General features: G+C 43.7%; 2 protein-coding genes across 6 annotated transcripts in view; one reads left to right on the plus strand and one right to left on the minus strand.

Annotated features, from left to right (window-relative positions):
• ints6l (integrator complex subunit 6 like) overlaps window positions 1–18,076 on the minus strand; it is a 29,417-nt gene extending 11,341 nt beyond the window's left edge. The window contains exons 1-9 of one of the 4 annotated variants that reach the window (XM_071411538.1): window positions 17,779–18,076; window positions 17,585–17,662; window positions 8,223–8,372; window positions 6,995–7,084; window positions 5,418–5,601; window positions 3,059–3,187; window positions 2,702–2,865; window positions 1,414–1,566; window positions 761–893 (exon numbers count right to left, since the gene is read on the minus strand). In XM_071411538.1, the coding sequence (XP_071267639.1) occupies window positions 761–893; window positions 1,414–1,566; window positions 2,702–2,865; window positions 3,059–3,187; window positions 5,418–5,601; window positions 6,995–7,084; window positions 8,223–8,372; window positions 17,585–17,662; window positions 17,779–17,889 (1,192 nt within the window). In that variant the 5' untranslated portion in view covers window positions 17,890–18,076. Of the gene's footprint in view, window positions 1–760; window positions 894–1,413; window positions 1,567–2,701; window positions 2,866–3,058; window positions 3,188–5,417; window positions 5,602–6,994; window positions 7,085–7,834; window positions 7,904–8,222; window positions 8,373–17,584; window positions 17,663–17,778 lie in introns of those variants that run through there. The other 3 variants (XM_071411539.1, XM_071411540.1, XR_011676253.1) reach the window with 3 other exon arrangements.
• A 1,691-nt stretch (window positions 18,077–19,767) lies between these two features.
• mospd1 (motile sperm domain containing 1) lies at window positions 19,768–25,742 on the plus strand. 2 transcript variants are annotated; one of them, XM_071411547.1, is made up of 6 exons: window positions 19,768–19,914; window positions 22,759–23,260; window positions 23,397–23,472; window positions 23,711–23,943; window positions 24,213–24,374; window positions 24,681–25,742. In XM_071411547.1, the coding sequence occupies exons 2-6, from the start codon at window positions 23,107–23,109 to the stop codon at window positions 24,710–24,712; spliced, it is 657 nt and encodes a 218-aa protein (XP_071267648.1). In that variant the 5' UTR covers window positions 19,768–19,914; window positions 22,759–23,106; the 3' UTR covers window positions 24,713–25,742. The 2 variants fall into 2 exon arrangements, with proteins under 2 accessions (XP_071267648.1, XP_071267649.1); XM_071411548.1 differs by having other exon boundaries at window positions 19,819–19,914; window positions 22,728–23,260.
• The last annotated feature ends 492 nt before the right edge of the window (window positions 25,743–26,234 follow it).

Here is a 26,234-nt window from a genome sequence, read left to right on the forward strand (position 1 = left end):
TCAGACCTTCCAAATACATGGTGATTTTGGTCAGGTACTCAGGCCTTCCAAATACATGGGGATTTTGGTCAGGTACTCAGGCCTTCCAAATACATGGTGATTTTGGTCAGGTACTCAGGCCTTCCAAATACATGGTGATTTTGGTCAGGTATTCAGGCCTTCCAAATACATGGGGATTTTATTTAGGTACTCAGGCCTTCTAAATACATGGTGATTTTAGTCAGGTACTCAGACCTTCCAAATACATGGTGATTTTAGTCAGTTCTCAGGCCTTCCAAATACATGGGGATTTTAGTCAGGTTCTCAGGCGTTCCAAATACATGGGGATTTTAGTCAGGTACTCAGGCCTTCCAAATACATGGGGATTTTAGTCAGGTTCTCAGGCCTTCCAAATACATGGGGATTTTAGTCAGGTTCTCAGGTGTTCCAAATACATGGGGATTTTAGTCAGGTACTCAGGCCTTCCAAATACATGGTGATTTTAGTCAGGTTCTCAGGCCTTCCAAATACATTGATGATTTTAGTCAGGTTCTCAGGCCTTCCAAATACATGGGGATTTTAGTCAGGTACTCAGGCCTTCCAAATACATGGTGATTTTAGTCAGGTTCTCAGGCCTTCCAAACACAAATGACAAAATACTCAAAAGTAATTTAAATACCTATTTCAAATACATATAACAGAAACACCCCACAAATGTCGCTAATGTATGGCTGTATACTGTTACAGCTTCAGCATAGAAGACATCCACAATCTCACTTACCAAGGAGTGGCAAAACAACTGGGTAGTTGTAAGGCATAACAAAGAGGTTGACACAGGAGAGAGTGGTGCTGGCCTTCAGGTACCCAAAGGGCTGGGCTAGGTCACTGTGCTTTCCACTACTGTTCACAAAGACCTGCAGGGAAAGAGACAGAGAGAGAGAGAATGGGGGGGGGACAGCGAGAGGGGAGAAACAGGAAGAAAGAGAGACAGAGAGACAGGGGGGGGGGGCAGTGAGGAGGGTAGAGAATGAGAGAGAGAAAGACAGAGAGACAGAGAGAGAGAGGGGAGCGAGAGACAGAGAGAAAGAGAGAGCATGAGAGAGAGAGGGGGGGAGCGAGAGACAGAGAGAGACAGAGAGAGAAAGAGAGCGTGAGAGAGAGAGAGAGAGAGAGAGAGAGAGAGAGAGAGAGAGAGAGAGAGAGAGAGAGAGAGAGAGAGAGAGAGAGAGAGAGAGAGAGAGAGAGAGAGAGAGAGAGAGAGAGAGAGAAAGATAGAAAGGGGGAGCGAGAGACAGAGAGAAACAGAGAAAGAAAAAGAGAGGGGCAGAGAGAGAGAAAGTGAGAGAGGGCTCAGCACAAACAACATCCCACAGCATAACTAGAAATACAAACACCATAACTCCTTGAGGTTGTGTGTGGGAGCATTTCTCCTACCTGCCAGCACATGTGTGGAGACTTCCTCTCCAGGATGTACTGGGTGAGTGGCGAGGGCTCCAGTTCGTACTTGTCAAAGGGTAGCTTGTCAATCACCATGGGCTCACAGTCCACACAGGTGAAACGCACCATGGGGTGAGCAGAGCGAGGAGGCTAGTGGTGGGCAAAGGGAGAGAATGACAGAGAACATTTAGAGCATTTCATACAATGCTGTCCTTGTTGAGGAGAAATAAACATCCTGAAACTATACCAATGCCATGCCGACACCACAGGAACTACTGTGTGTGTGTGTGTGGGGGGGGGGTTGAAAAAGAGAGTAGAGACAGAACATTAAACAGTAGGATGGAGCTGGCAGACTCTAGTCAGTCAGCATCCACCCTGACCCTCTGTCCTTGGCACTGCCCCAGTAACACTACAGATAGTCAATATACAGAGAGAAAGAAAAACACAGAGAGAGTCCTAAGCAAACTTCACCCCCAGTTCTTGGCAATAAAGACACAGTGAGGAGCAATCATTCACAGGATGCCAAGGGCCAGGACAACTATAGGTCTCAAAGGCCAGGTCTACAGGTCCCGGGGGACCAGGACAATGTCAGGTCTCAGAGGCCAGGACTACAGGTCCCAGAGGGCCATGACTACAGGTCCCAGAGGGCAGGACAACTACAGGTACCAGAGGGCCAGGACAACTAAAGGTCCCAGAGGGCAGGACAACTACAGGTCCCAGAGGGCAGGACAACTACAGGTCCCAGAGGGCCAGAACAACTATAGGTCCCAGAGGGCCAAGACAACTATAGGTCCCAGAGGCCAGGACAACTAAAGGTCCCAGAGGCCAGGACAACTAAAGGTCCCAGAGGGCCAGAAAAACTACAGGTCCCAGAGGGCCTGGACAACTACAGGTCCCAGAGGGCCTTGACAACTATAGGTCCCAGAGGGCCAGGACAACTATAGGTCCCAGAGGCCAGGACAACTAAATGTCCCAGAGGCCAGGACAACTAAAGGTCCCAGAGGCCAGGACAACTATAGGTCCCAGAGGGCCAGGACAACTATAGGTCCCAGAGGGCCAGGACAACTACAGGTCCCAGGGGGCAAGAGTGCAGAGCCACATTTAACACTAAGTACTGGATTTAAGAGGAGCATAATGCTTAACTCTCATCCTCTTTCACTTGACCCATTAACTGACTGCTTAATAATCACACAAACAATATCTTAGTATTTCAAAATGGAGGGACTAATGAGCTTGCGTTAGTGTTACTGCATCAGTAACTGTGGGGTTAATGGCATCCTCTCACCAGAGCGGGGGAGTTCTGGTCCGGCCAGAAGGACTCAGGGATGGGCCAGTGGCCTACAGGCACCCCTGTCTTGGGGTTGGGTCGCACGTAGATGAGCTTGTGGCAGCTGTGCCAGGGCTGTGGGCTGAAGGACAACACGGGCCGGCTCGGGTCAACCATACCATCTGTAGAAGCAAACAACATGAGGTGTCCATTTCTCAACCGAACACAAACAGAAGAACAGCCAGAAGCAGCTGTTTGGAACACATCAGTCAAGCGCTGTCAGAGAGAGTCACCTTGAGACCATCAGAGGACACTTCATCATTGACACGCATAGTCATACACAAGAAGTTAGAGCGCATTCCTGTTAGGACATACCTTCGCCTACCAGAGGCGGATCTGGCCCTGTCTTTTCAAAGTTAATGACGACACCACTCAGAACCTTCTGGACCAGAGAGTCCAGACACTGGTTCAGCATCCTCTGAGTCCGTACACAGTATGACCGACCTGGAGAAAGAAAGAGTGGGAGGGATGAAGAACAAAGACAGAGAGATGGAGAAGACCTGTTATTAAGGGCTATAATGATACCAGTATTGCAATATCTTTTCCATGACAAAAATTAAAACAAGAAGCAGTTATTTTGTCCTTTAAAAACCGTCTGTATGTAAATTATTGTGTGACTCTAGATGACAACATAACGATGTTTGTTTCCAACATTAGGGCTGTTTTCCTAAAGAGGTTAAAGCCACTTCGTGTTTTCTTTCCTTGCCATGATACTAAGGAGTATGGTGATACTGGTATCGTCCCGGCATTAGTGTTATTCTGCATGTACACTCTCAGTCAAAAGTTTGGACACCTAGTCATTCAAGGGTTTTTCTTTATTTTTACTATTTTCTACATTGTAGAATAATCGTGAAGACATCAAAACTATGAAATAACACATATGGAATCATGTAGTAACCAAAAAAGTGTTTAACAAATCAAAGTATATTTTAGATTCTTCAAAGTAGACACCCTTTGCCTTGATGACAGCTTTGCACACTCTTGGCATTCTCTCAACCAGCTTCACCTGGAATACTTTTCCAACAGTCTTGAAGGAGTTCCCACATATGCTGAGCACTTGTTGGCTGCTTTTCCTTCACTCTGCGGTCCAACTCATCCCAAACCATCTCAATTGGGTTGAGGTCGGGCGATTGCGGAGGCCAGGTCATCTGATGCAGCACTCCATCACTCTCCTTCTTGGTCAAATACCCCTTACACAGCCTGGAGGTGTGTTGGGTCATTGTCCTGTTGAAAAACAAATGATAGGCCCACTAAGCCCAAACCAGCTGGGATGGTGTATCGCTGCAGAATGCTGTGGTAGCCATACTGGTTAAGTGTGCCTTGAATTCTAAATAAGTCACAGACAGTGTCATCAGCAAAGCACCCCCACGCCATCACACCTCCTCCTCCATGCTTCACAGTGGGAACCACACATGCGGAGATCATCCGTTCACCTACTCTTGAGTCTCACAAAGACATCGGAACCAAAAATCTCAAATTTGGACGCATCAGACCAAACAAATCTCTTCTTATTATTGATGTCCTTTAGTAGTGGTTTCTTTGCAGCAATTCGACCATGAAGGCCTGATTCACGGAGTCTCCTCTGAATAGTTGATGTTGAGATGTGTCTCTTTCTTCAACTCTGTGAAACATTTATTTGGGCTGCAATCTCTGAGGCTGGTAACTCTAATGAACGTATCCTCTGCAGCAGAGGTAACTCTGGGTCTTCCTTTCCTGTAGCGGTCCTCATAAGAGGCAGTTTCATCATAGCACTTGATGGTTTTTGCGACTGCACTTGAAGAAACTTTCAAAGTTCTTTACATTTTCCGGATTGACTAACCTTCATGTCTTAAAGTAATGATGGACTGTTGTTTCTCTTTGCTTATTTGAGCTGTTCTTGCCATAATATGGACTTGGTCTTTTACCAAATAGGGCTATATTCTGTATACCAACCCTACCTTGTCACAACACAACTGACTGGCTCAAACGCATGAAGAATTAAATAAATTCCACAAATTAATTTTTAACAAGGCACACCTGTTAATTGAAATACATTCCAGGTGACTACCTCATGAAGCTGGTTGAGAGAATGCCAAGGGTGTGCAAAGCTGTCATCAAGGCAAAGGGTGGCTACTTTGAAGAATCTCAAATATAAAATATATTTTGATTTTAACACTTTTTGGTTACTACATGATTCCATGTGTGTTATTTCATAGTTCTGATGTCTTCACTATTATTCTACAATGTAGAAAATAGTAAAAAATAAAGAAAAACCCTGGAATGAGTAGGTGTTTCCAAACTTTTGACTGGTACTCTATATCTTCCAGAAAGTATTGACAATACATAGATAGTTGCAGATTTCATTTCCAGTCTCTGGAAACATTGCAAATGTTAAATGATACATAGCCTGGACCCTGAAGAAGGTACTCTGTGCCCAAATGTTGGTTGACCCATTAAATTGTTGAGAGCATATATAGACTGTGACCTTGTGTCTGTGTTTTTATACATTACACATTTTGACATCACAACAGACACAGTCCCACCCCAGAGCCAGTTAGAATGAGTAGAATGGGCATCTCCATTGAAGTCAATGGTGCCATAATGGGTGAACTGGCAGACATTTGTCAGTGTACACATAGGACTAGGGCAGGAAGTAAAAGCAGGACGTTAACTATTTCTATGGGGGGCATCCTACCTCCAGTGACCTCACACATCTGGGTGATGGCAGACTCGTCGTTGGGGACGCTGCCCAGCTGCTCGCTGTCGGGCGTGGCTGCCCCAGGGAGACGCAGCACCAGGGCGAAGAGACGCTGGTCCCACCGGAATGGCTCCTTGGTCAGCTCACTGCCTGGAAGTGGAGAGGTCAGGGGCAGGTGGAGCTGGAGACAGGGAGAGAGGAGCACAAAGGAGGGAGAGGGGCATGTTAGAGGTGGCAGCAATTAGCCTAGCAGTTATGAGCATTGGGCCAGTAACAGAAAGGTTGCTGTTTCAAATCCCTGAGCCGACTACAGTAGGCAACATCAAAAAAATGACAATGTGCCCTTGAGCAAGGCACTTAACCCTAATTGCTCCTGTAAGTTGCTCTGTATAAGAGCGTCTGCTAAATGACTAAAATGTCAAATGTAGAGGTGGGGAAGATGTGAAAATTGGATTAGCATTTAATTTGTCTTGTTACTGGACTTGTTACTGGACTTGTTAATTTGTCTTGTAATTGGGCCCAGGTGAGTTGGTTTCTTCTTATATAGTGTAATAACGATTTAGACAATGTGAGTCATCTGAATAACATACAGCTCATGAAGAATCATATGTCCTGGAATTCTCTGCCTGCTTCAAATGTGGGCTCTCTTTAACAGCCTCACTTACTAGCCAGGACCACAGTAGAACTCTACTAGCTGGAGAGTGAAACTGTTCCTTCTTCATTAGACCTCGCCAGGACCACAGTAGAACTCTACTGGCTGGAGAGTGAAACTGTTCCTTCTTCATTAGACCTCGCCAGGACCACAGTAGAACTCTACTGGCTGGAGAGTGAAACTGTTCCTTCTTCATTAGACCTAGCCAGGACCACAGTAGAACTCTACTGGCTGGAGAGTGAAACTGTTCCTTCTTCATTAGACCTAGCCAGGACCACAGTAGAACTCTACTGGCTGGAGAGTGAAACTGTTCCTTCTTCATTAGACCTAGCCAGGACCACAGTAGAACTCTACTGGCTGGAGAGTGAAACTGTTCCTTCTTCATTAGACCTCGCCAGGACCACAGTAGAACTCTACTGGCTGGAGAGTGAAACTGTTCCTTCTTCATTAGACCTCGCCAGGACCACAGTAGAACTCTACTGGCTGGAGAGTGAAACTGTTCCTTCTTCATTAGACCTCGCCAGGACCACAGTAGAACTCTACTGGCTGGAGAGTGAAACTGTTCCTTCTTCATTAGACCTAGCCAGGACCACAGTAGAACTCTACTGGCTGGAGAGTGAAACTGTTCCTTCTTCATTAGACCTAGCCAGGACCACAGTAGAACTCTACTGGCTGGAGAGTGAAACTGTTCCTTCTTCATTAGACCTAGCCAGGACCACAGTCCACTGCTTTTAAACCTGGGGCCATATGTATCAAGCTTCTCAGAGTAGAAGTGCTAACTTAGGATCAGTTTTTCCTTAATAAGATTACATGGACAGGGGGACCTGATCCTAGATCAGCACGTTTACTTTGAGACGCTTTATGAGCACGGCCTCTGACTTATATTTAACCAGTCAGAGGAACGGCCAGTGTCCTCGCTCACCTCATCCGGCACCCCAGAGGTGTGAGTCAGCTTGTTCCCATCCGTGATGGTGATGATCACCGACGGCTCCAGAAAGAACGGGTTACGGCCCTGAGGGTAGACAGGGAAGTTCATGGGTTAAAAAACGGTTTGCTGTTGGTCAGGCTGAGAGATGATTGTAGTTGTGGTACTCTGTGAGGACAGAGGGGAGGACAGCTAATACTAATGGCTTGAATGGAGCCAATGGAATGGCATCAAACACATGAAAACTATGCGTTTGATGTATTTGATACCATTCCACGAATTCCGCTCCAGCCATTACCACAAACCCGTCCTCCCCAATTAAGGTGCCATCAACCTCCTGTGATATACAATACAACTTTATTGTCCGGATGTTGCAGAGAACCACAAAATATTGTCTTGTGTTCTCAGCCCCCCACCGCCAGACACCAAACAGACAGTTGAGACGAGTACAGGGTTGTGGGGTTAAGGGCATTGCTCAAAGGCCCAACATTAGGGGAATGTCTTGAGGGTGTGAACCCAGAGTAGCCCTCAAGTTGCCAGATTAATTCCACCCTTTTTCTAGCGCCCGGCCCGGGAATCGAACCGGACACCTTTCGGCTACAGGTCCAACTCCTTAGCTGCTGAGCTTCCTACCGCCAGCATTCTCTTATTTACACACAAACACACACACTAACAGGGAGTTTTTTTTTTATTTTTTTTTATTATATATATTTTTATTTATTTAACCTTTATTTAATTAGGCAAGTCAGTTAAGAACAAATTCTTATTTACAATGACAGCCTACCGGGGAACAGTAGGTTAACTGCCTTGTTCAGGGGCAGAATGACAGATTTTTACCTTGTCAGCTCGGGGATTCGATCCAGCAACCTTTCGGGTAGTGGCCCACCGCTCTAACCACTATACTACCTGCCGAGAAACACTAAGAAGATTTACATACTCCCGATGCTCACCGCTAGCCTAGCCCGAATGGTCTAATGCTGCTCATATTGGCTGATATACACAAATACATACACAAACGGAATATTCCTCAAATCTATATGCACTGTATTGCATGCTATTGTACAAAATGCTTGTGCATAATAATATGTTTAAAAAAGTTAACTATTGCCTGATATTCCATATGATTTGTTGGGGGGAAAACATGCTATTTCTATGACCTGGGTGATGTACTTTATACTAAGGTATGTTATATTTAAAGGTGTAGAGGGGTGAGTGTCAGGAATACCTGTCCATAGTTGTCGATGCCAGAGACAAGGCGGTTTAGGTTGAGTAGGTCAAAGGCCGCGCGGAGAGCGTGACCCAGAGTGGTCAGTCCAGACGCCTGCAGGTTCTTCAGTTCACTCATAAATGTGGCATGGTTCTCCTTCCAGCCCGCCTGAAATACACACAGGGATAGTGTGTCACATACACACACACCATATGAAGGGAATGCAATACATTGCATACTCAGGCAGACAGAGGGAGTCTTGCGTCATCACAATACACTGCATGATCAACCCACATAAACACCAGTCATGAAAGTGGACACAACACACACACGCTCACTCTTACACACACATACACAGACAGTATTACATTACATTGACCCCAGAGCACAGAGGCATGTTTGCACGTACAAACAAACACACTGACTCATATTAAACATATTAGTGCTGGGTTAAAGACAACTACACACTGACTCACATTAAACATATTAGTGCTAGGTTAAAGACATACATTAACAGCTCCATACTCATATAGGCTAAAGAAAATATGTATTATCACAACAGATGAAAGATATTGATCATACATTAGGCTCTATATTAAAGGGTTAGTTCACCCAAATGGCAAAATACTAATTGGTTTCTTTACCCTGGAAGCAGTCTATGGACAAGGTATGACAGCAATACATGCTTTGGTTTAGTTTCGCTGGCACGGTTTCCACATGCTCACGTTTAAGCATTTGTGGCACAAATCCCATTCAAGTCATGGGACCAAAATTAGCATTTTTCACGGATCATGTTAAAATCATTTATAAGTGACTTTGCTGAGCTTCACAATCAATTTTAGATACTTTTAGCTAATTTGGATATGATGCGCAAAAAATGCTAATATCGGTCCCTTGACGTGAATGGGATTTGTGCCAAAAATGCTAAAACGTTAGCATGTGGAAACAGTGCCAGGGAAACTAAACCAAAGCATAGATTGCTGTCATACCTTGTCCATAGAATACTTACACAGTAAGGAAACCAGTGTGCAATTTTGTAATTTAGGTAAACTATCCCTTTAAATAATATGTTTATGATACTATGAAGCTACGAGATTACATCTTCCTTAGGTTATGCCTTTAGAGTGCTTGGTTTGAACATGGTAGGTCTATTTGTAATGTAGAAAATATCTCAGAAAACACTAAGTAATGGACACTATTGGCTCTTGCTGAAGCACTTCCTGAAGCTGCTCATCCCATGAGACCAGGGCTTTCCTATGAGACCAGAGCTTTCCTATGAGACCAGGGCTTTCCCACGAGACCAGGGCTTTCCCATGAGACCAGGGCCTTCCCACGAGACCAGGGCTTTCCCACGAGACCAGGGCTTTCCCGTAAGAGAGCAGCCTAGTAGGGGAGTGTGAGTGAGTGGCTGCTTTCGCTCTTTCCTCCACTGAGGTCAAGCACCTTACTGTTACAGCATTATGCTTAATCTACGGATGACCTGCAGGCTTACCAGCCCCACCGTAAGCGGTACCATGCTTCCTATAGAGAGAGAGGAGAAGGAGGAAGAGAGAAATAGAGGGTGGGAGTTTGGAGGTGACATGGACACTGAGCAGGAAAAATACAACAGGACAGAGTTGGCTTAACTTTTAAGTGTTTGTAGTCCTTGGATACAAGGCATGGGTTATTATATCTAACCTCTAGAATGTGTTTACTCCAATGTACTTATGAAGTAGTGAAAAATAGCATAAAACAATGCTAAAGCAATTGTATATGTGAAGTAGCATGTTGCATTCCTTCACTGTAGAAGAAATGCAATTGGCCCAGCGTCCTCCGGGTTTGGCCGCTGTAGGCCGTCATTGTAAATAAGAATTTGTTCTTAACAGACTTGCCTAGTTAAATAAAGGTTAAACAAAAAATAAATAAATAAAGAAGGCTGTAGAAGTTAAGACAAAACCCTACTGGCAGGCTCTAGAACTGAAGACAAAGCCCTACTGTCAGGCCGTAGAACTGAAGACAAAGCCCTACTGTCAGGCTGTAGAACTGAAGACAAAGCCCTACTGGCAGGCTGTAGAACTGAAGACAAAGCCCTACTGTCAGGCCGTAGAACTGAAGACAAATCCCTACTGGCAGGCTGTAGAACTGAAGACAAAGCCCTACTGTCAGGCCGTAGAACTGAAGACAAATCCCTACTGGCAGGCTGTAGAACTGAAGACAAAGCCCTACTGGCAGGCTGTAGAACTGAAGACAAAGCCCTACTGTCAGGCCGTAGAACTGAAGACAAAGCCCTACTGTCAGGCTGTAGAACTGAAGACAAAGCCCTACTGGCAGGCTGTAGAACTGAAGACAAAGCCCTACTGGCAGGCTGTAGAACTGAAGACAAAGCCCTACTGGCAGGCTGTAGAACTGAAGACAAAGCCCCACTGGCAGGCTGTAGAACTGAAGACAAAGCCCTACTGGCAGGCTGTAGAACTGAAGACAAAGCCCTACTGGCAGGCTGTAGAACTGAAGACAAAGCCCTACTGGCAGGCTGTAGAACTGAAGACAAAGCCCTACTGACAGGCGGTAGAACTGAAGACAAAGCCCTACTGGCAGGCTGTAGAACTGAAGACAAAGCCCTACTGGCAGGCTGTAGAACTGAAGACAAAGCCTTACTGGAAGGCTGTAGAACTGAAGACAAAGCCCTACTGGCAGGCTGTAGAACTGAAGACAAAGCCCTACTGGCAGGCTGTAGAACTGAAGACAAAGCCCTACTGGCAGGCTGTAGAACTCTTAACTCACACTCAATAATTCAAACGAAAGAGTAATTCAATTTTACCCGCCCAACCTTCTTTCCCCCCCCTCCAAATCAACAATTCATTAAAGGCTGTATAAGTGTGCAACCAGAGTCCCTTGTTTTAACACAACCTTGTCTGGTGGGTGGGGTGGGAAAGGGAGGGAAAACAGGTGGAGGGAGACATGAAAAAGAGTGAAAAGAGGGTCAAGGATGTATGCATTAGAAAGAAATGTGCTCCACTATGCTGATGTTGTGACGTTTGGGGAAGGGTTAGGATATTGAGACTGGATTGTCAACATTATATTGTGGTAGGTGATTTATTTGTGGGCTGTGCTTCATGCCATGTGGTGAAACAGGAATACAACATGACACAAGCCATAGAGCTAGCCTACATCCTGAATGTAGCACTGACATCATCGTCTTCAAATGTCTCTCGGCAACCCAGACACCAAGTTAGAGTGCCAAGAAAAAGACAACATCAAATTCACAATGAAAAAAGTGATTACGTCATCATGAATGATTTATTATCAAACATTTTTATATGTACTTGTGTCTGTATATAGCTAAGCCCCCCCACCCCCAATTTAACAGTGGTAGTCTATGAGCCAGGGTATAGCAGCTGAATATAGCTAGGTCCCCCCACCCCCGATAGAACAGTGGCAGTCTATGAGCCAGGATACAGCAGCTGGGGCCTAGGCTAAGTCATGCTGGGTTCCTGCACACACTGACTGCAGGACAAGAGACCGCTTTCCATAAACAGACAGATAACAACTTGTTCCACGCAAAAGCCCCACTTATGAGAAAGCAGACTCCTATAAATAAAAAACATTAAGTTCCCATTATCTTTTAGTTAAGGAGCAGAACCAAAATGTGCCAGGTTGAAGGCACGTGATGCATCATGTCATTGTGCATTTCTGACTCAGAAGGGTGGTGATGAACTAACTGGTCATGAGAGCAGGAGATGAGAGCACCGTGAGCATGGTAGAAATCAGAACTATCACTGCAGTGAAAGCTAGGCTGCTTAACAAGCCCAAAGAGCTGTGATCATATGGAAGGCAAAGGGAAGGGGTCACAGACTCACAGCCAGTGAAGCGGAGTAGGTTTCAGACACGAGTACAGACCCCGCTACAGGTCCCGCTACAGACCCCGCTACAGGCCCCGCTACAGACCCCGCTACAGGCCCCGCTACAGACCCCGCTACAGACCCCGCTACAGGCCCCGCTACAGACCCCGCTACAGGTCCCGCTACAGGCCCAGCTACAGCAGGCCCCGCTACAGACCCCAGTGGGAGTCAAGTCCTTAGTAGACAGGGTCAAGGAATGACTGTTAGGATGTGTGGCCCTAAACCAGAATCCCATAAGAAGAGGGCAGAAGTATACCTTATATGCACATTATATTACTGAATGACAACCCTGGATGTACCGGTCAGACATGTGAATGACAGCCCTGGATGTACCGGTCAGGCATGTGAATGACAGCCCTGGATGTACCGGTCAGGCATGTGAATGACAGCCCTGGATGTACAGGTTAGGCATGTGAATGACAGCCCTGGATGTACCGGTCAAACATGTGAATGACAGCCCTGGATGTACCGGTCAGGCATGTGAATGACAGCCCTGGATGTACCGGTCAGACATGTGAATGACAGCCCTGGATGTACCGGTCAGACATGTGAATGATAGCCCTGGATGTACTGGTCAGACATGTGAATGATAGCCCTGGATGTACTGGTCAGACATGTGAACGACAGCCCTGGATGTACAGGTCAGACATGTGAATGACAGCCCTGGATGTACTGGTCAGGCATGTGAATGACAGCCCTGGATGTACCGGTCAGACATGTGAATGATAGCCCTGGATGTACTGGTCAGACATGTGAATGACAGCCCTGGATGTACAGGTCAGACATGTGAATGACAGCCCTGGATGTACCGGTCAGGCATGTGAATGACAGCCCTGGATGTACTGGTCAGACATGTGAACGACAGCCCTGGATGTACCGGTCAGACATGTGAATGACAGCCCTGGATGTACTGGTTAGGCATGTGAATGACGCCCTGGATGTACAGGTCAGACATGTGAATGATAGCCCTGGATGTACTGGTCAGACATGTGAATGATAGCCCTGGATGTACTGGTCAGACATGTGAATGACAGCCCTGGATGTACAGGTCAGACATGTGAATGACAGCCCTGGATGTACCGGTCAGGCATGTGAATGACAGCCCTGGATGTACTGGTCAGACATGTGAACGACAGCCCTGGATGTACCGGTCAGACATGTGAATGATAGCCCTGGATGTACAGGTCAGACATGTGAATGACAGCCCTGGATGTACCGGTCAAACATGTGAATGACAGCCCTGGATGTACCGGTCAGACATGTGAATGATAGCCCTGGATGTACTGGTCAGACATGTGAATGACAGCCCTGGATGTACAGGTCAGACATGTGAACGACAGCCCTGGATGTACCGGTCAGACATGTGAATGACAGCCCTGGATGTACCGGTCAGACATGTGAATGACAACCCTGGATGTACCGGTCAGACATGTGAATGATAGCCCTGGATGTACAGGTCAGACATGTGAATGACAGCCCTGGATGTACCGGTCAGGCATGTGAACGACAGCCCTGGATGTACTGGTCAGACATGTGAACGACAGCCCTGGATGTACCGGTCAGACATGTGAATGGCAGCCCTGGATGTACCGGTCAGACATGTGTAAACACAAGCCTGAATGATTATAACACAATGTTAAACATTTGGAGTCATTCCACAAAAAGACTGCCTTTTGCATCCCTTTGTTATTTTAAGTATAAATTGTGCAAAAATATTTCATTTTAAAAGCCTGTTATATTAAATGAAGTGCCCTGTAATATAGACCACATGGATTATTCAATTAATCCGATTTTTTTATATGAATAACGACTTGCTAAAATGCCAAAATTCTGCATATTGGCATGTCCCCCCATGCACCTTCTGTGACTTCCAGGAAAATTGTAACCCACTTAACCCCAACATTTCCAAAAGTTTTCACTATCATTATAAAGCCCTAGTTATCTTGCTTTGACAAAGTCTTTCCTGAACATTATTATCTATTTCATGTGATTAGTGATTCATTTGCGTCTGTGCTATTACATGAAGTGAACTCTCGTTTTAATGTGGTGAAACTATTCCTTTTACTAAATGTTTTTTCAAAAGAAACATTGAACATCTAATAGTCAAATCATAGTGTAAAAGCAGGTACTTTTTTTGGCCATTTTGTGATGGAAAACTGAGTGGGTTGAGCATAACACGTCAACCCTGTTACCCATAGATAGACAGGCTAGAAATGTTTTAAAAATGAACTCAATTGCCACTCCTTGTTGAACACAACAAGACTCCATTCCTCCTGTAAGAAGGGGATTTATAGCTGATTTAAGATGAAATTGTCAACCCTTTTACGGTCAACCCTGTCACGTTTTTTTATGAAGTTGAACATGTGCTCTTTATGACAGAACGTGGATGAACTGCTTCAGCATGCATAGCGTACACACAGTACACATCTTCTGCCTAATAACATGTCATTCTAGAGAGGAAAGGAGTGTGAAAGAGAAAAACAAAATCAAAGTGAGAAAAAAAATGTCAGCGCTGGGGCAGGAGGAGGAAGAGAAGAATGACCTTCCCCTCGACGGTCCAGGAACGGGACAACAAGTGAAGTCAGAGTGAGGAGGAAAAGACAGCATTGTCTTTATCCAGCAGCATCTCCATGGAACTCCTCTCTTATTGGCGGCTGAATAGCTTATGAATAATAAAACAGGGCTAAACAGCCACACTGCTCAGTAGAGGTGCAGAAGTTCAGTAGTCAGATTCCATCTCTCACCAGGCAAGGTAGGCAAGACATTACAGGCTGGGTTATTGTTGGGCAAACTCTGTTCGTCTGGTTGTCAAAACCTAACACAGGGAGGAGCTTTCTCTCCAAAGTGCCTAGAACAAACAAGGGACATTTCAGTAGCCATGCAGTTAGCTAGTTATTTCCCAGAACGCTTAGCACTTCTGCTTTTGAATAGTTTCATCAAAAGTCCCTTGATAATAATCCATTAATACGCAACAAATCAGGAAAAATGCCCTCAAGGAAAATTCTGAAGACAAGTAAGGTTTATAGGCCTATCTGGTAATTTAATACAGAAACAGAAACTGAACAAGCTCTGACACCAAGGAATGTGAAATGGAATAGCTAATGAACCACCACCTATCCTTGGATGGAGAGGAAGAAGACCTGGAGAAGGAGGAGGGGATATGTGTATGCATTGGAGGGAGGTGTAGAAAAGCCCTGGGAGGATGTCTGGCCACCTGCCAGAGAGACAAAGCTAATGAAGTGCCAGGGAATAAGCCACTCTACAGTACTGTCACTGTCAAACCACACAACTACAGCAGCATACACTGATGCAGGCACACCTTCCGCACCTCGGCAACGTTGCACATGAAAGAAGCAACAATGCAGTTTCATACACTTGGCCTTTACACATTCATTATAACATAGGCTACATGCAATGCACTTCAGCACTACTCATTTGACTACTATACAAAATATGTGCCCATCCCCCAACAAGAGTGCATGAATAGACATGTGACAGGGAATTCATACAGGATTAATACATGGTTATCTTAAGATGAATGCACTAACTGTAAGTCACTCTGGATAAGAGTGTCTGCTAAAAGACTAAAATGTAAAAATGCTGTCAGATACTTGACAGCAAGTTAGCCCCAACTGCTTATTCATGTTCCTAAGTCTGGTGTAATGTTACACTGACATCCCGATGATAAAGCTAGCTGCTGCTGTGACTGCAGGATTCATATGGGTTCATTCGAACAGTCACATCTAATTGTTTTGTAAACTGAGATAACTTTGTCATTGAAATATTATTTCCATGTTTGAGAGCTTTGGTGTTAGCTGCCTCTCACATACTCTAAAATGGAGAACATATTTCACTCCATCTTTTCCTGCTTTGGGGCAGAGTTGAATGGGATATCAAAACAAAGCAAATTGTATTTGTCACATGCCTTATAAACAACATGTGTAAACTAACAGTGAAATGCTCATTTACGGGCCCTTCCCAAATTGCAGAGAGAAAAAAAATCAGAAATAATAGAAAAGGTAAAACATGTAATAATAAAAGTTATAATAAATACACAATGAGTAACGATAACTTGGTTATATACACGGGGTACCAGCGCCAAGTCAATGTGCAGGGGTACGAGGTAATTGAGGTAGATATGTACATATAGGTAGGGATATAGTAACAAGGCAACAAGATAGATAACAAACAGTAGTAACAGCAGCATATGTGATGAGTCAAAAAGAGTTAGAGCAAAAAGAGTCAATGCAGATAGTCTGGGTAGCTATTGGTCAACTATTTTAGGCCATGCAGCCGAAACGCGTCGGTTTTTAAACAACTTTGTTTCTATTGAACATGCCATACTAATAAAGGCATTTTAATTAATTATATGAAGAGTGCCTTGGTCCTCCTTTCTTTTTGATGACCAATTTACACCTTTTACCAAAGAGCACCTTCTATCTACCAAAATATACTATAGTGTACCTTAGTAGCGCTTCCCTTCCTCCTCTTTCTATTTTTACAAACTATTTAGCAGTCTTATGGGGGTAGAAGCTGTTCAGGGTCCTGTTGGTTACCAGACTTGGTGCACCGGTACTGCTTGCATGGTGGTGGCAGAAAGAACAGTCGATAACTACCCATAAGGCAGAAGTCTTATGCGCTTATGTGCCTATGCCACATTATTACATGAAATTTGATTTGATAAAATTCGATTTGGTAAACATTACATCCTGCTGCCTCTGCTTGTTGCTTAATTATTGGCATGGGTTAGGGTGTTTTATTCCATTTGAGAAGGCCCTGTTTATAGCAAGAAAAGGGACCCTGTTTATACTATGAGTGCAAGGCCGAGGGTGGGGGCATTGGGAAATGGTCATCTCTATCCTGATCCTTGAGACCTCCCTATCCTAACCTTTAACCTTCACATTAACCATTTTAATGATGATGGTGTGTATAGAGACTGGGGGAGGTTATGATGTTGACACTTTACAAGGGCATTTGATCATTATGAAATTATGATAGTGTAAACTACAGAATGGGCACCTTACGGTATAAACTCAGATTTAGATGAAAATATTGAGTGTCGTGTGAAATTATCATGTTCTATGATAAAGGGGGTTTTATCAAATCAAATAAGTTTGAGTCGCCCAGTCCACATTGGCCAATGCGAGTGCATAGAGTTCAGCCACAGAACGAATGCAACAGGAGGACTCGTGAAGAGGTGCAGGCCAGTTGACCAATCCAGGATGAGTTAGCCCACATAAATAGAGACGTCACGATAGATAATATATCTCTCCGCCTCCATCTCAGCGCCCGAGAGCTCTCCCAACACAAAAGCAAAATGTCCGCCATGTTCAGAGGCAGCGCTGCACCGGTCTGCGGGTATTTTTTACAAAAATTTGCCGTTTTCGCCACCGGGAGGCCGCCCAACCCGCAGCTACAAACCAGAGGGACAGTACAGTCTCACTGTCAGCAAAATATCCGCGCCTTAATCACATATAAAACAATTGAACAGTATTTATTTACCTTAACTCCGTATGGTGGATCATCGAATGTAACTAGCATGTACCTGTCGCCTCTACTAGCCGGGTCTCGGGCACGCAGCTGTTAAAGAAAACGAAACAATACATGTTAATTTCGACTGAATATGTCAAAGGGACCCTCAACACTATCAAGGCAAATAGTAAGCTGAAAAAAATTGGGGTAAAATTATTCTTTACCTTCATAAAGATCTCAACCGCGCCTTTAGCAATGTCCAGATACGTCGTACCCAAATAAGTGCGCTGATTCATAGAAGCGGACGTGTCTATCAGGAAAAGTAAAATAGGCATCTTAAATGTATAGATATATAGCTATATGCTTTCTAAAATAACTATTATCGTCATATGACCTATCTTGCGGCCGGGGCATGCATATATGTGTGTATATTTTTTTTGTAATAATCAGACCCCCCCAAAAGAGGGTCGTACAGCCACCCCTTGCCGCTGCCTGACTCTATCTGTCTTTCCTAAACACTGCTGGGTTAGCGCTGTTAGAGAAGTTATCTTCCGAACAGAGTGAAACGCCTTCCTTTCACCGCTGCGATCGTATTGGTTGAGCCTGACCACAGTGGCCACTCCCTGTCGTGCATAAATATGTAATAATAAGGTCGAGATGATTTCTCGCTTCTGTTCTGCTAAACAGAGGATCATTCAGAGAGGGGATCCATGTACTTTTGCAAGAAGATACATTAATACAAATATTGATGATATGGCCATTCTATTCTGCATAGTATAACGTTGTAATGACTTCACATACATACAACATATACTCAAAAAGCAATATGACCTCATAATTTGCGAGTATGAATTAGTGGTATGGGATAGTTGAACATAAAGGACGACGACCCCCCATCCCTCGTTCCCGTTTTACTGTCTTGGTGGGGGAGGGTGCGAGAGAGTCGCATCACCGTACGATTTTGATAATAATCGTGCCTTCCCTCACCTTCCCCTCCATGTTAATCTCTGTGCAAGCAGCACCTCGAAGCGCCATATTGCAAAATGCAAAATCTCCAGTGCGAATGCGTGCTTGCACGAAGGTGAATGTTCTGCTGCTGCCTCATCATGGCTCCTTATCTTATGTTTCTGCTACTTGGGAATCGTTGTGTAATTTCTGTAGAACACGTTTTAAAGACAGTAGGAGCACACTGTTTACCAAAACCTTTTAGTTTTTTGGGTCAGGGACATATGCAGCGACCGCCCCTCTGCCTGTTTGGGTCGTCACTAGTTAACACAGCCACAAAGTCCTAATTATGGCTAAACCCCGCCCATTTCTACCATTTATCTTCTTACAATTCGATTTATCTAACCATACCACACTGCTAATAAGCTTATTTTGTCGTTGCCAATTTTGACTTTGTGGCTGTCTTAACTAGAGACTCGTGTACTTGGCTGAATATGACGGAGAGGGAGGGTTGTCGACTTGCTGTCCTTAACCTAAACGTAGCAGGCAGTAAAATAAACTGCTGTGATAGCTGCCAGTACATTTACATGCAGATTTACGGTAGATCCTTTTATCGGTTACAGGAAGTGAGCAATCTTGCATAATAATCACTGATGACACAACACACAAACATCACTTTATGGGCTACAGAGTTTATGAACAGTGTATGCATTTTGCAAGCCTGATGTTTCAATAAGTCTCAATTAATAAAAATGTTGACATTTGTTGACTCTCTATATTGTTCAACACAAATGTTGAATGTTTTCAACCCTGGCCTATAAAACGTTTACATATCAATGCAGGCACATTGACAGGTGCATGGACCTGTCACCTGTTCAGAATCATTTGTGCACTACACAAGTGGTCTAGAGTGTAATAACCAATATATATATATAAAGGTTGTTATTAAAGCAAATAATATGTGACTTTAAGATACCATTATTAGTAGTATTAGTATTATAATTGCACCAGTACTGAGTAAGCTTTCAGACTTTGTCAAGAGTTAACTGAATCTAGGCCTGCTCTGAGGCTCTAAGTAGACCATGTGGTCCAGCCACATGACAGCATGCAACAAAATAATGCAATGAACTAACTCAATCAAGAAAAATAGTGCTTGACAAGGAATCAAGTCTTGCCCAGTTGACACATTTTATTTAATGTGGCTTTAACAGCAGGTAAATACAGTGTGTCCATACTCCATATTATAATGTCATGGTAGGAACACTGATGACGTAATTAATCTACTCTGGCGGAATTCCTTCTCCCTCCGATATCCCAGAATTCACAGCGTGACCTGCAGTATTGACAAAGAAAAGAACGACAGAAAACAGGGTGGGCTCTGCAAAACAATACCCCCACAAATTGACGACAATAAGGTAAAACACTACTATTTGCAACAGTTCCTATGAATTATTCAGATACAGATGCCATTTTTGGAATGACATTGCTTGTGTCAGCTAGCCTGTCACCAAAATAGCTACGGTTGCCAGTGTGGTTCGCTTGCTAGCTAACGTTAATGCGTCTTTGTTTTGATGGCTAACGACGTTATTTGGCAGATCATGGTGTACGTAACATTAGCTATATAAACATCTGGTGTACAGTCAAGTTGGAAAGCGTTCACCCCCCCAATCACTCAACTAGCTACCTAACTACTGTGTTATGTTGATAGCTAACTATCTTGTTATTGTTATGAAATCCGTGTAGCTAGTTAGCAAGCCAAACATAATTTGGCATTAATCAGCAACACGTCACTAGCATGGATTGACTAGAGTGCAATATATTTAGTCTCGGCTATTTAGCTAGATCGTATAATGTCGTATGTAACGTTACCTTTGGATTTGTAAAGCAACTAGTGAACTAGCTAAGATTACTGTTTAAAATGTTGCTATTCAGCTAACATATTTTGGAACAAAAAGTGCCTAGCTACAGTAAAGTTTTCAGTGTTAGTAATTTAATTAATCACTTCGTCGATATATTGTCCTCTGGTGCGTTATTCAAAGTTCACAAAACTATTGCGAAACAATTTCACACAGGAATGTGTTTCGTCCAGTTCTGAAATTCTCCAAGTAAACAAAACATGTTCACGTGATTAGCCATGTTGATGCAGACTTTAAAGCATTTGTGGTGTGGTCACAAACGTATTTTCATTTGATTTGAAATGGCAAGAGTCTGTAAATATTAGTCAGACTGTATGTAAATAGTATCTTAATAATAGCCTATTGATGGGGGTGGGTGTTGGGGGTGATACAGTAGCTTAAAATCTGCAGTAGGTCCATATGGATTCTCTCTTTCAATAACATAGCTAGTTAACCTGTTTTCCCATTGTATTGTACACAGGTCCTGGCATTGGTACAATGGAATAACCTCCAACTCTAAATTAATACAGTCTCCCTTATCATATTACATGAAAAGTTAATGAAGGGATGAAATATGGATTATAAATATTTACCATAATCATATACAGTACCAGTCAAAATTTTGCACACACCTACTTATTCCAGGGTTTTTCTTTATTTTTACTATTTTCTAAATTGTTGAATAATAGTGAAGACATCACAACTATGAAATAACACATGTGGAATCATGTAGTAACCAAAAAAGTGTTAAACAAATAAAAAAATATTTTATATTTGAGGTTCTTCAAAGTAGCCACCCTTTGCCTTGATTCCTTCCTTCTTGGCATTCCTTCAACCAGCTTCATGAGGTAGTCACCTGGAATGTATTTCAATTAACAGGTGTGCCTTGTTAAAAGTTAATTTGTGGAATTTCTTTCCTTCTTAATACATTTGAGTCAATCAGTTGTGTTGTGATAAGGGTATTTTTTTATTTAATTTTTTTATTTCACCTTTATTTAACCAAGTAGGCCAGTTGAGAACAAGTTCTCATTTACAACTGCAACCTGGCCAAAATAAAGCAAAGCAGTGTGACACAAACAACACAGAGTTACACATGGGATAAACAAAAGTACAGTCAATAACACAATAGAAATGTCTATATACAGTGTGTGCAAATGTAGTAAGATTAGGGAGGTAAGGCAATAAATAGGCCATAGTGGCGAAATAATAGGGGTGGTATACAGAAGATAGCCCTATTTGGTAAAATACTAAGTCCATATTATGGCAAGAACATCTCAAATAAGCAAAGAGAAACAACAGTCCATCATTACATTAAGACATGAAGGTCAGTCAATGCGGAATATTTCAAGAACTTTGAAAGTTTCAAGTGCAGTCGCAAAAACCATCAAGCGCTATGATGAAACTGGCTCTCATGAGGTCCGCCACAGGAAAGGAAGACTCAGAATTACCTCTGCTGCAGAGGATAAGTTCATTAGAGTTAACTGCACCTCAGATTGCAGCCCAAATAAATACTTCACAGTGTTCAAGTAACAGGCACATCTCAACATCAACTATTCAGAGGAGACTGAGTGAATCAGGCCTTTATGGTCGAATGCTGCAAAGAAACCACTACTAAAGGACGCCAATAAGAAGAAGAGACTTGCTTGGGCCAAGAAACACGAGCAATGGACATTATACCGGTGGAAATCTGTCCTTTGCTGGTGACACTGTCTGATTTATTTAGAATTCAAGGCATACTTAACCAGGATGGCTACCACAGCATTCTGCAGCTATATGCCATCCCATCTGGTTTGCGCTTAGTGGAACTATCATTTTGTTTTTCAACAGGACAATGACCCAACACACCTCCAGGCTGTGTAAGGGCTATTTGACCAAGAAGGAGAGTGATGGAGTGGTGCATCAGATGACCTGGCCTCCACAATCACCCGACCTCAACCCAGTTGAGATGGTTTGGGATGAGTTGGACCGCAGAGTGAAGGAAAAGCAGCCAACAAGTGCTCAGCATATGTGGGAACTCCTTCAAGACTGTTGGAAAGCATTCCACATGAAGCTGGTTGATAGAATGCCAAGAGTGTGCAAAGCTGTCAAGGCAAAGGGTGGCTACTTTGAAGAGTCTCAAATATAAAATATATATATATATTTTTTTGGTTACTACATGATTTCATATTTGTTATTTCATAGTTTTGACGTCTTCACTATTATTCTACAATGTAGAAAATAGTAAAAAATAAAGAAAAACCCTAGAATGAGTAGGTGTGTCCAAACTTTTGACTGCTACTTTATAACTATACACAATTAGTCATTAATCTGTGGTGTACTTGGTTGGAATGAAGTCTCACCACTGAGACTGTTGTTGTTTACCAGGGTGCAGCCCTACGTTATGCTGCTAAGGAGCTGAGGGTGAGTGGGAAGGGCCATCTGCACGTGAGGGGAGGTTACAAATCTGCAGAGCTTCCAGGGAGAGGGCCCTGCCAGACACATCTGCAGAGCTTCCAGAGAGAGGGCCCTGCCAGACACATCTGCAGAGCTTCCAGAGAGAGGGCCCTGCCAGACACATCTGCAGAGCTTCCAGAGAGAGGGCCCTGCCAGACACATCTGCAGAGCTTCCAGAGAGGGCCCTGCCAGACACACCTGCAGAGCTTCCAGAGAGAGGGCCCTGCCAGACACATAGGACGAGAGAAAGGGACTGGGGAGTGAGCTCAGCTGGAGCCAATGCAGCAGCAGAGTGGACAGCCTGAGCTAGTGGAAGGAAGCCTTCCCGTGTTCGTGTTCCCCACAGAGCTTGTCTTCTACGCGGACGAGCAGACCTCCCACAAGCAGGTTCTCACCCTCTACAACCCCTATGAGTTCGCCCTCAAGTTCAAAGGTAAATAAAACATTGGGTTTCAAGATAACAAGGTATTGATATAAGAACCATTTTAGCCATCAATTAAGGATTCAAGAGAACCACATTGATACTGTAGAGTATACACTACTCATTCACATTTTATTTTCTCGGTCAGTGCTATGCACAGCGCCCAACAAATATACCGTGGTGGATGCCACCGGAGCCGTCAAACCACAGTGCTGTGTTGACATGTGAGTAATAAGCTTACTATTACATGTCATAACTAGGACTATCAGTTACCCTCCTTTAAGGCATATTAATGAAGGACATGATGTGCCCCTGCAAGCCTGAGTGCAACTTATGAAATAGCAAGCAATAATAGAGAATTATTTAATTGGAAGCAAGCTTCTGCTTAGAAAATGCAGTCATTCCAGTCAAATATTCTTATCGTTCCTTTGTATTTTCCTCTGTGTGTCTGTCTGTTCTCAGAGTGATTCGACACAAAGATGTGCGGGCATGTCACTATGGGGTGTCTGATAAGTTCCGGCTGCAGGTGTCTGAGCAGAGCCAGAGGAAGGCCCTGGGCCGGAAGGAAGTGACGGCCACTCTGAGGCCCTCGGCTGCCCAGGAGCCCCCCGGCCCCCGGCCCCAGGAGGAAGAGCGACAGATGAGGGAACAGCTAGCAGACAGCGTCTTCTTTGAGCAGACCACCTTCCAGACAGGTAGGAGTATGACTCGCTGCTGAAAAGGGATATCTCGCCCAAACATAGCTATCAATACCTATTAAGTGTGTTATGTACCCTGAGACCAAAAATATATTAGCCAACATTATGCAGGCTACATTTGTTGTTTAGGTGAACTAACTCAAATGGAGGCACTGCATGTCATTATATTGTCCTGACACTTGGTGGTGCCAGACACCAATACAAGACAGGAGTGATCAAGTGAGAGCAGTGGATTGTTATGGTGTGTGGGTGTGTGTGTTGTACAGAGAGCCGCTCTCAGTCTGGGGGCCCAAGCCTGCTGACGGTGCTGTTGGGGTTGGTGTGTATGGCTGCCCTCATGCTGCCCACACTGGGGGAGCAAGAATCCACCGTGCCTGTCTACCTCCACTTAAGTGTTACCAAGAAACTTGTAGCTGCTTACGTTCTAGGTGAGCAAACCCTTGATGAACAATTGCATGCTCGCTATGTTTCATTCTATCACCAATTTCAATGGATATGAATTGATAATACTTCATGGGAGTCACTCAGCACACACACGTTGTCTTCTACGTCCCAAATGGCACCCTATTCCCTATATAGTGCACTACTTTTGACCAGAGGCCTATAAGCCCTGGTCAAAAGCAGTACACTAAACTATGGGGTTTGCTTTGATTACTCTTATTCTATCCATTCTGTCTGCACGATACTGCTGGAGCATAATCCTGCTGAGAATTGATTGTTTATCTATGTTACAGGTCTTCTTACAATGGTTATCCTGCGTACATGAAGTGCTATGGGGGCTGGAAAGAGAGAACGAGGAGAAGAGGATACAAAAGAGAAGAGAACATTCATTCACCCAAGGCAACTACATGCTTGAAAGGGTAGTGTTGAGGGGGAGGGGGTATCCGGTCAATTCCCCCTTCCTCTGTCCCAAAAACATACATTTAATTGTTTTGAAATAAAAACATAATACTGACTGATGCAGCGGGCACAGAAATAACATTGTGGATGGAGGGCATTGTGTGGGTCTGCAGCCGTGGGAGGAAGCGTTTGTATAAAAACATGGGGGTCATTAAATTGTGTTTGACTTCATATCCTGTGTCGAGTTCCATGGCCATTAAGTAACAGATAATGGTAAAGTTGTTAAGTTGGCGATTTGCTGTTACACATTAGGGCAATTTGAAGTTGTGATTTCATGTACATAAAGGTGCAATATGTAGAAATCGCTCTGCCATTTCCTGGTTGCTGAAATTCAAATCGTTTGCCTAATTTGTTTGTGACAAAACAAACCATGTTTAGTGTAGAGAATCATTGTTCCATTGAAACCGCTGTGAAATATATTTTCAGCTGTTTGAAGCTGGTGTATAAAACCTAAATTAAGACAAACTTACCGGGAAGCATAGAAATAGTGCACATAGAACAGATCTACCGCTTCAGACTTTCAGTGAGTGACAGCTATAACTCACATTTCAATGTGAATTTGGTTAGGTCACCTAAAAAGTTACATATTGCAGCTTTGTCATTAAAAAGCTTTTATGGTCTTCACCTGAAACCACATCTTAATATTGTCTGCTTAGAATAAAACAATGTACTCTTTTGTAGCTAGTATTGACTGAATCTGACTAAATGCAGTTACATGCACGTGTGGATACTTATCTGAACGGAAGTGTTACTTTTCCAGACGCAATATACAAAACAAAAAGATTTCAAATGTGACCAAAGGAAATGTCCTCTTCCGATGAAAGACATGTTTACTTGCTGTACAATGTCAATGTTGTTCCATCAAATGCCTAATAAAAAATCTTGAATCAGCACAAGATAGTAAGGCGATCTCTTTATACAAGTCTGATCAGTTCACCCACTCAGCACTTGTGAGCCAGTGATGAGGGGTCCACAAGTGACTGGAAGCTTGGGACATGGCTACAAGGCCAAACACATTATGAAGAAATGGGCAGCAACAACTCCCTCCTGCATAGACTTCCACCATACGTCATTAACTCAAATACGTTTTTTTTGCACCTTACTCTGAAATTTGATGAATCGGTGCTGCTAGAGCAGGGAGCATCAACTTGATTCAGCCGCGGGCCAATTTTTTTCTTGAACAAATTGCAGATTGACCGCAAGAACCCCAAACAGTTGTTTGACTAAAACAATAATTTCAAACCTTGCTTACACATTTATCTGATATTTTTTGCTCAACTTAAACCAAAAAGCCTTTTTACTGAATGTTTTTCTTTGATTGCGTTGCTTTGTGTACACAGGGCTCATCTGCAAAATAGACTTGTCTCAGCAGGACTCCAGTAAATAGG

The sequence above is a fragment of the Salvelinus alpinus genome, chromosome 7 (genome assembly GCF_045679555.1).
Source record: "Salvelinus alpinus chromosome 7, SLU_Salpinus.1, whole genome shotgun sequence".
Lineage (NCBI taxonomy): Eukaryota > Metazoa > Chordata > Actinopteri > Salmoniformes > Salmonidae > Salvelinus > Salvelinus alpinus.

Coding starts and splice junctions, on each gene's coding strand:
- mospd1 (XM_071411547.1), top strand. CDS start 23,107: ATGCAGCAGCAGAGTGGACAGCCTGAGCTAGTGGAAGGAAGCCTTCCC. Junction 23,473..23,710: donor CCACAGTGCTGTGTTGACAT/GTGAGTAATAAG, acceptor GTCTGTTCTCAG/AGTGATTCGACACAAAGATG. Junction 23,944..24,212: donor GCAGACCACCTTCCAGACAG/GTAGGAGTATGA, acceptor TGTGTTGTACAG/AGAGCCGCTCTCAGTCTGGG.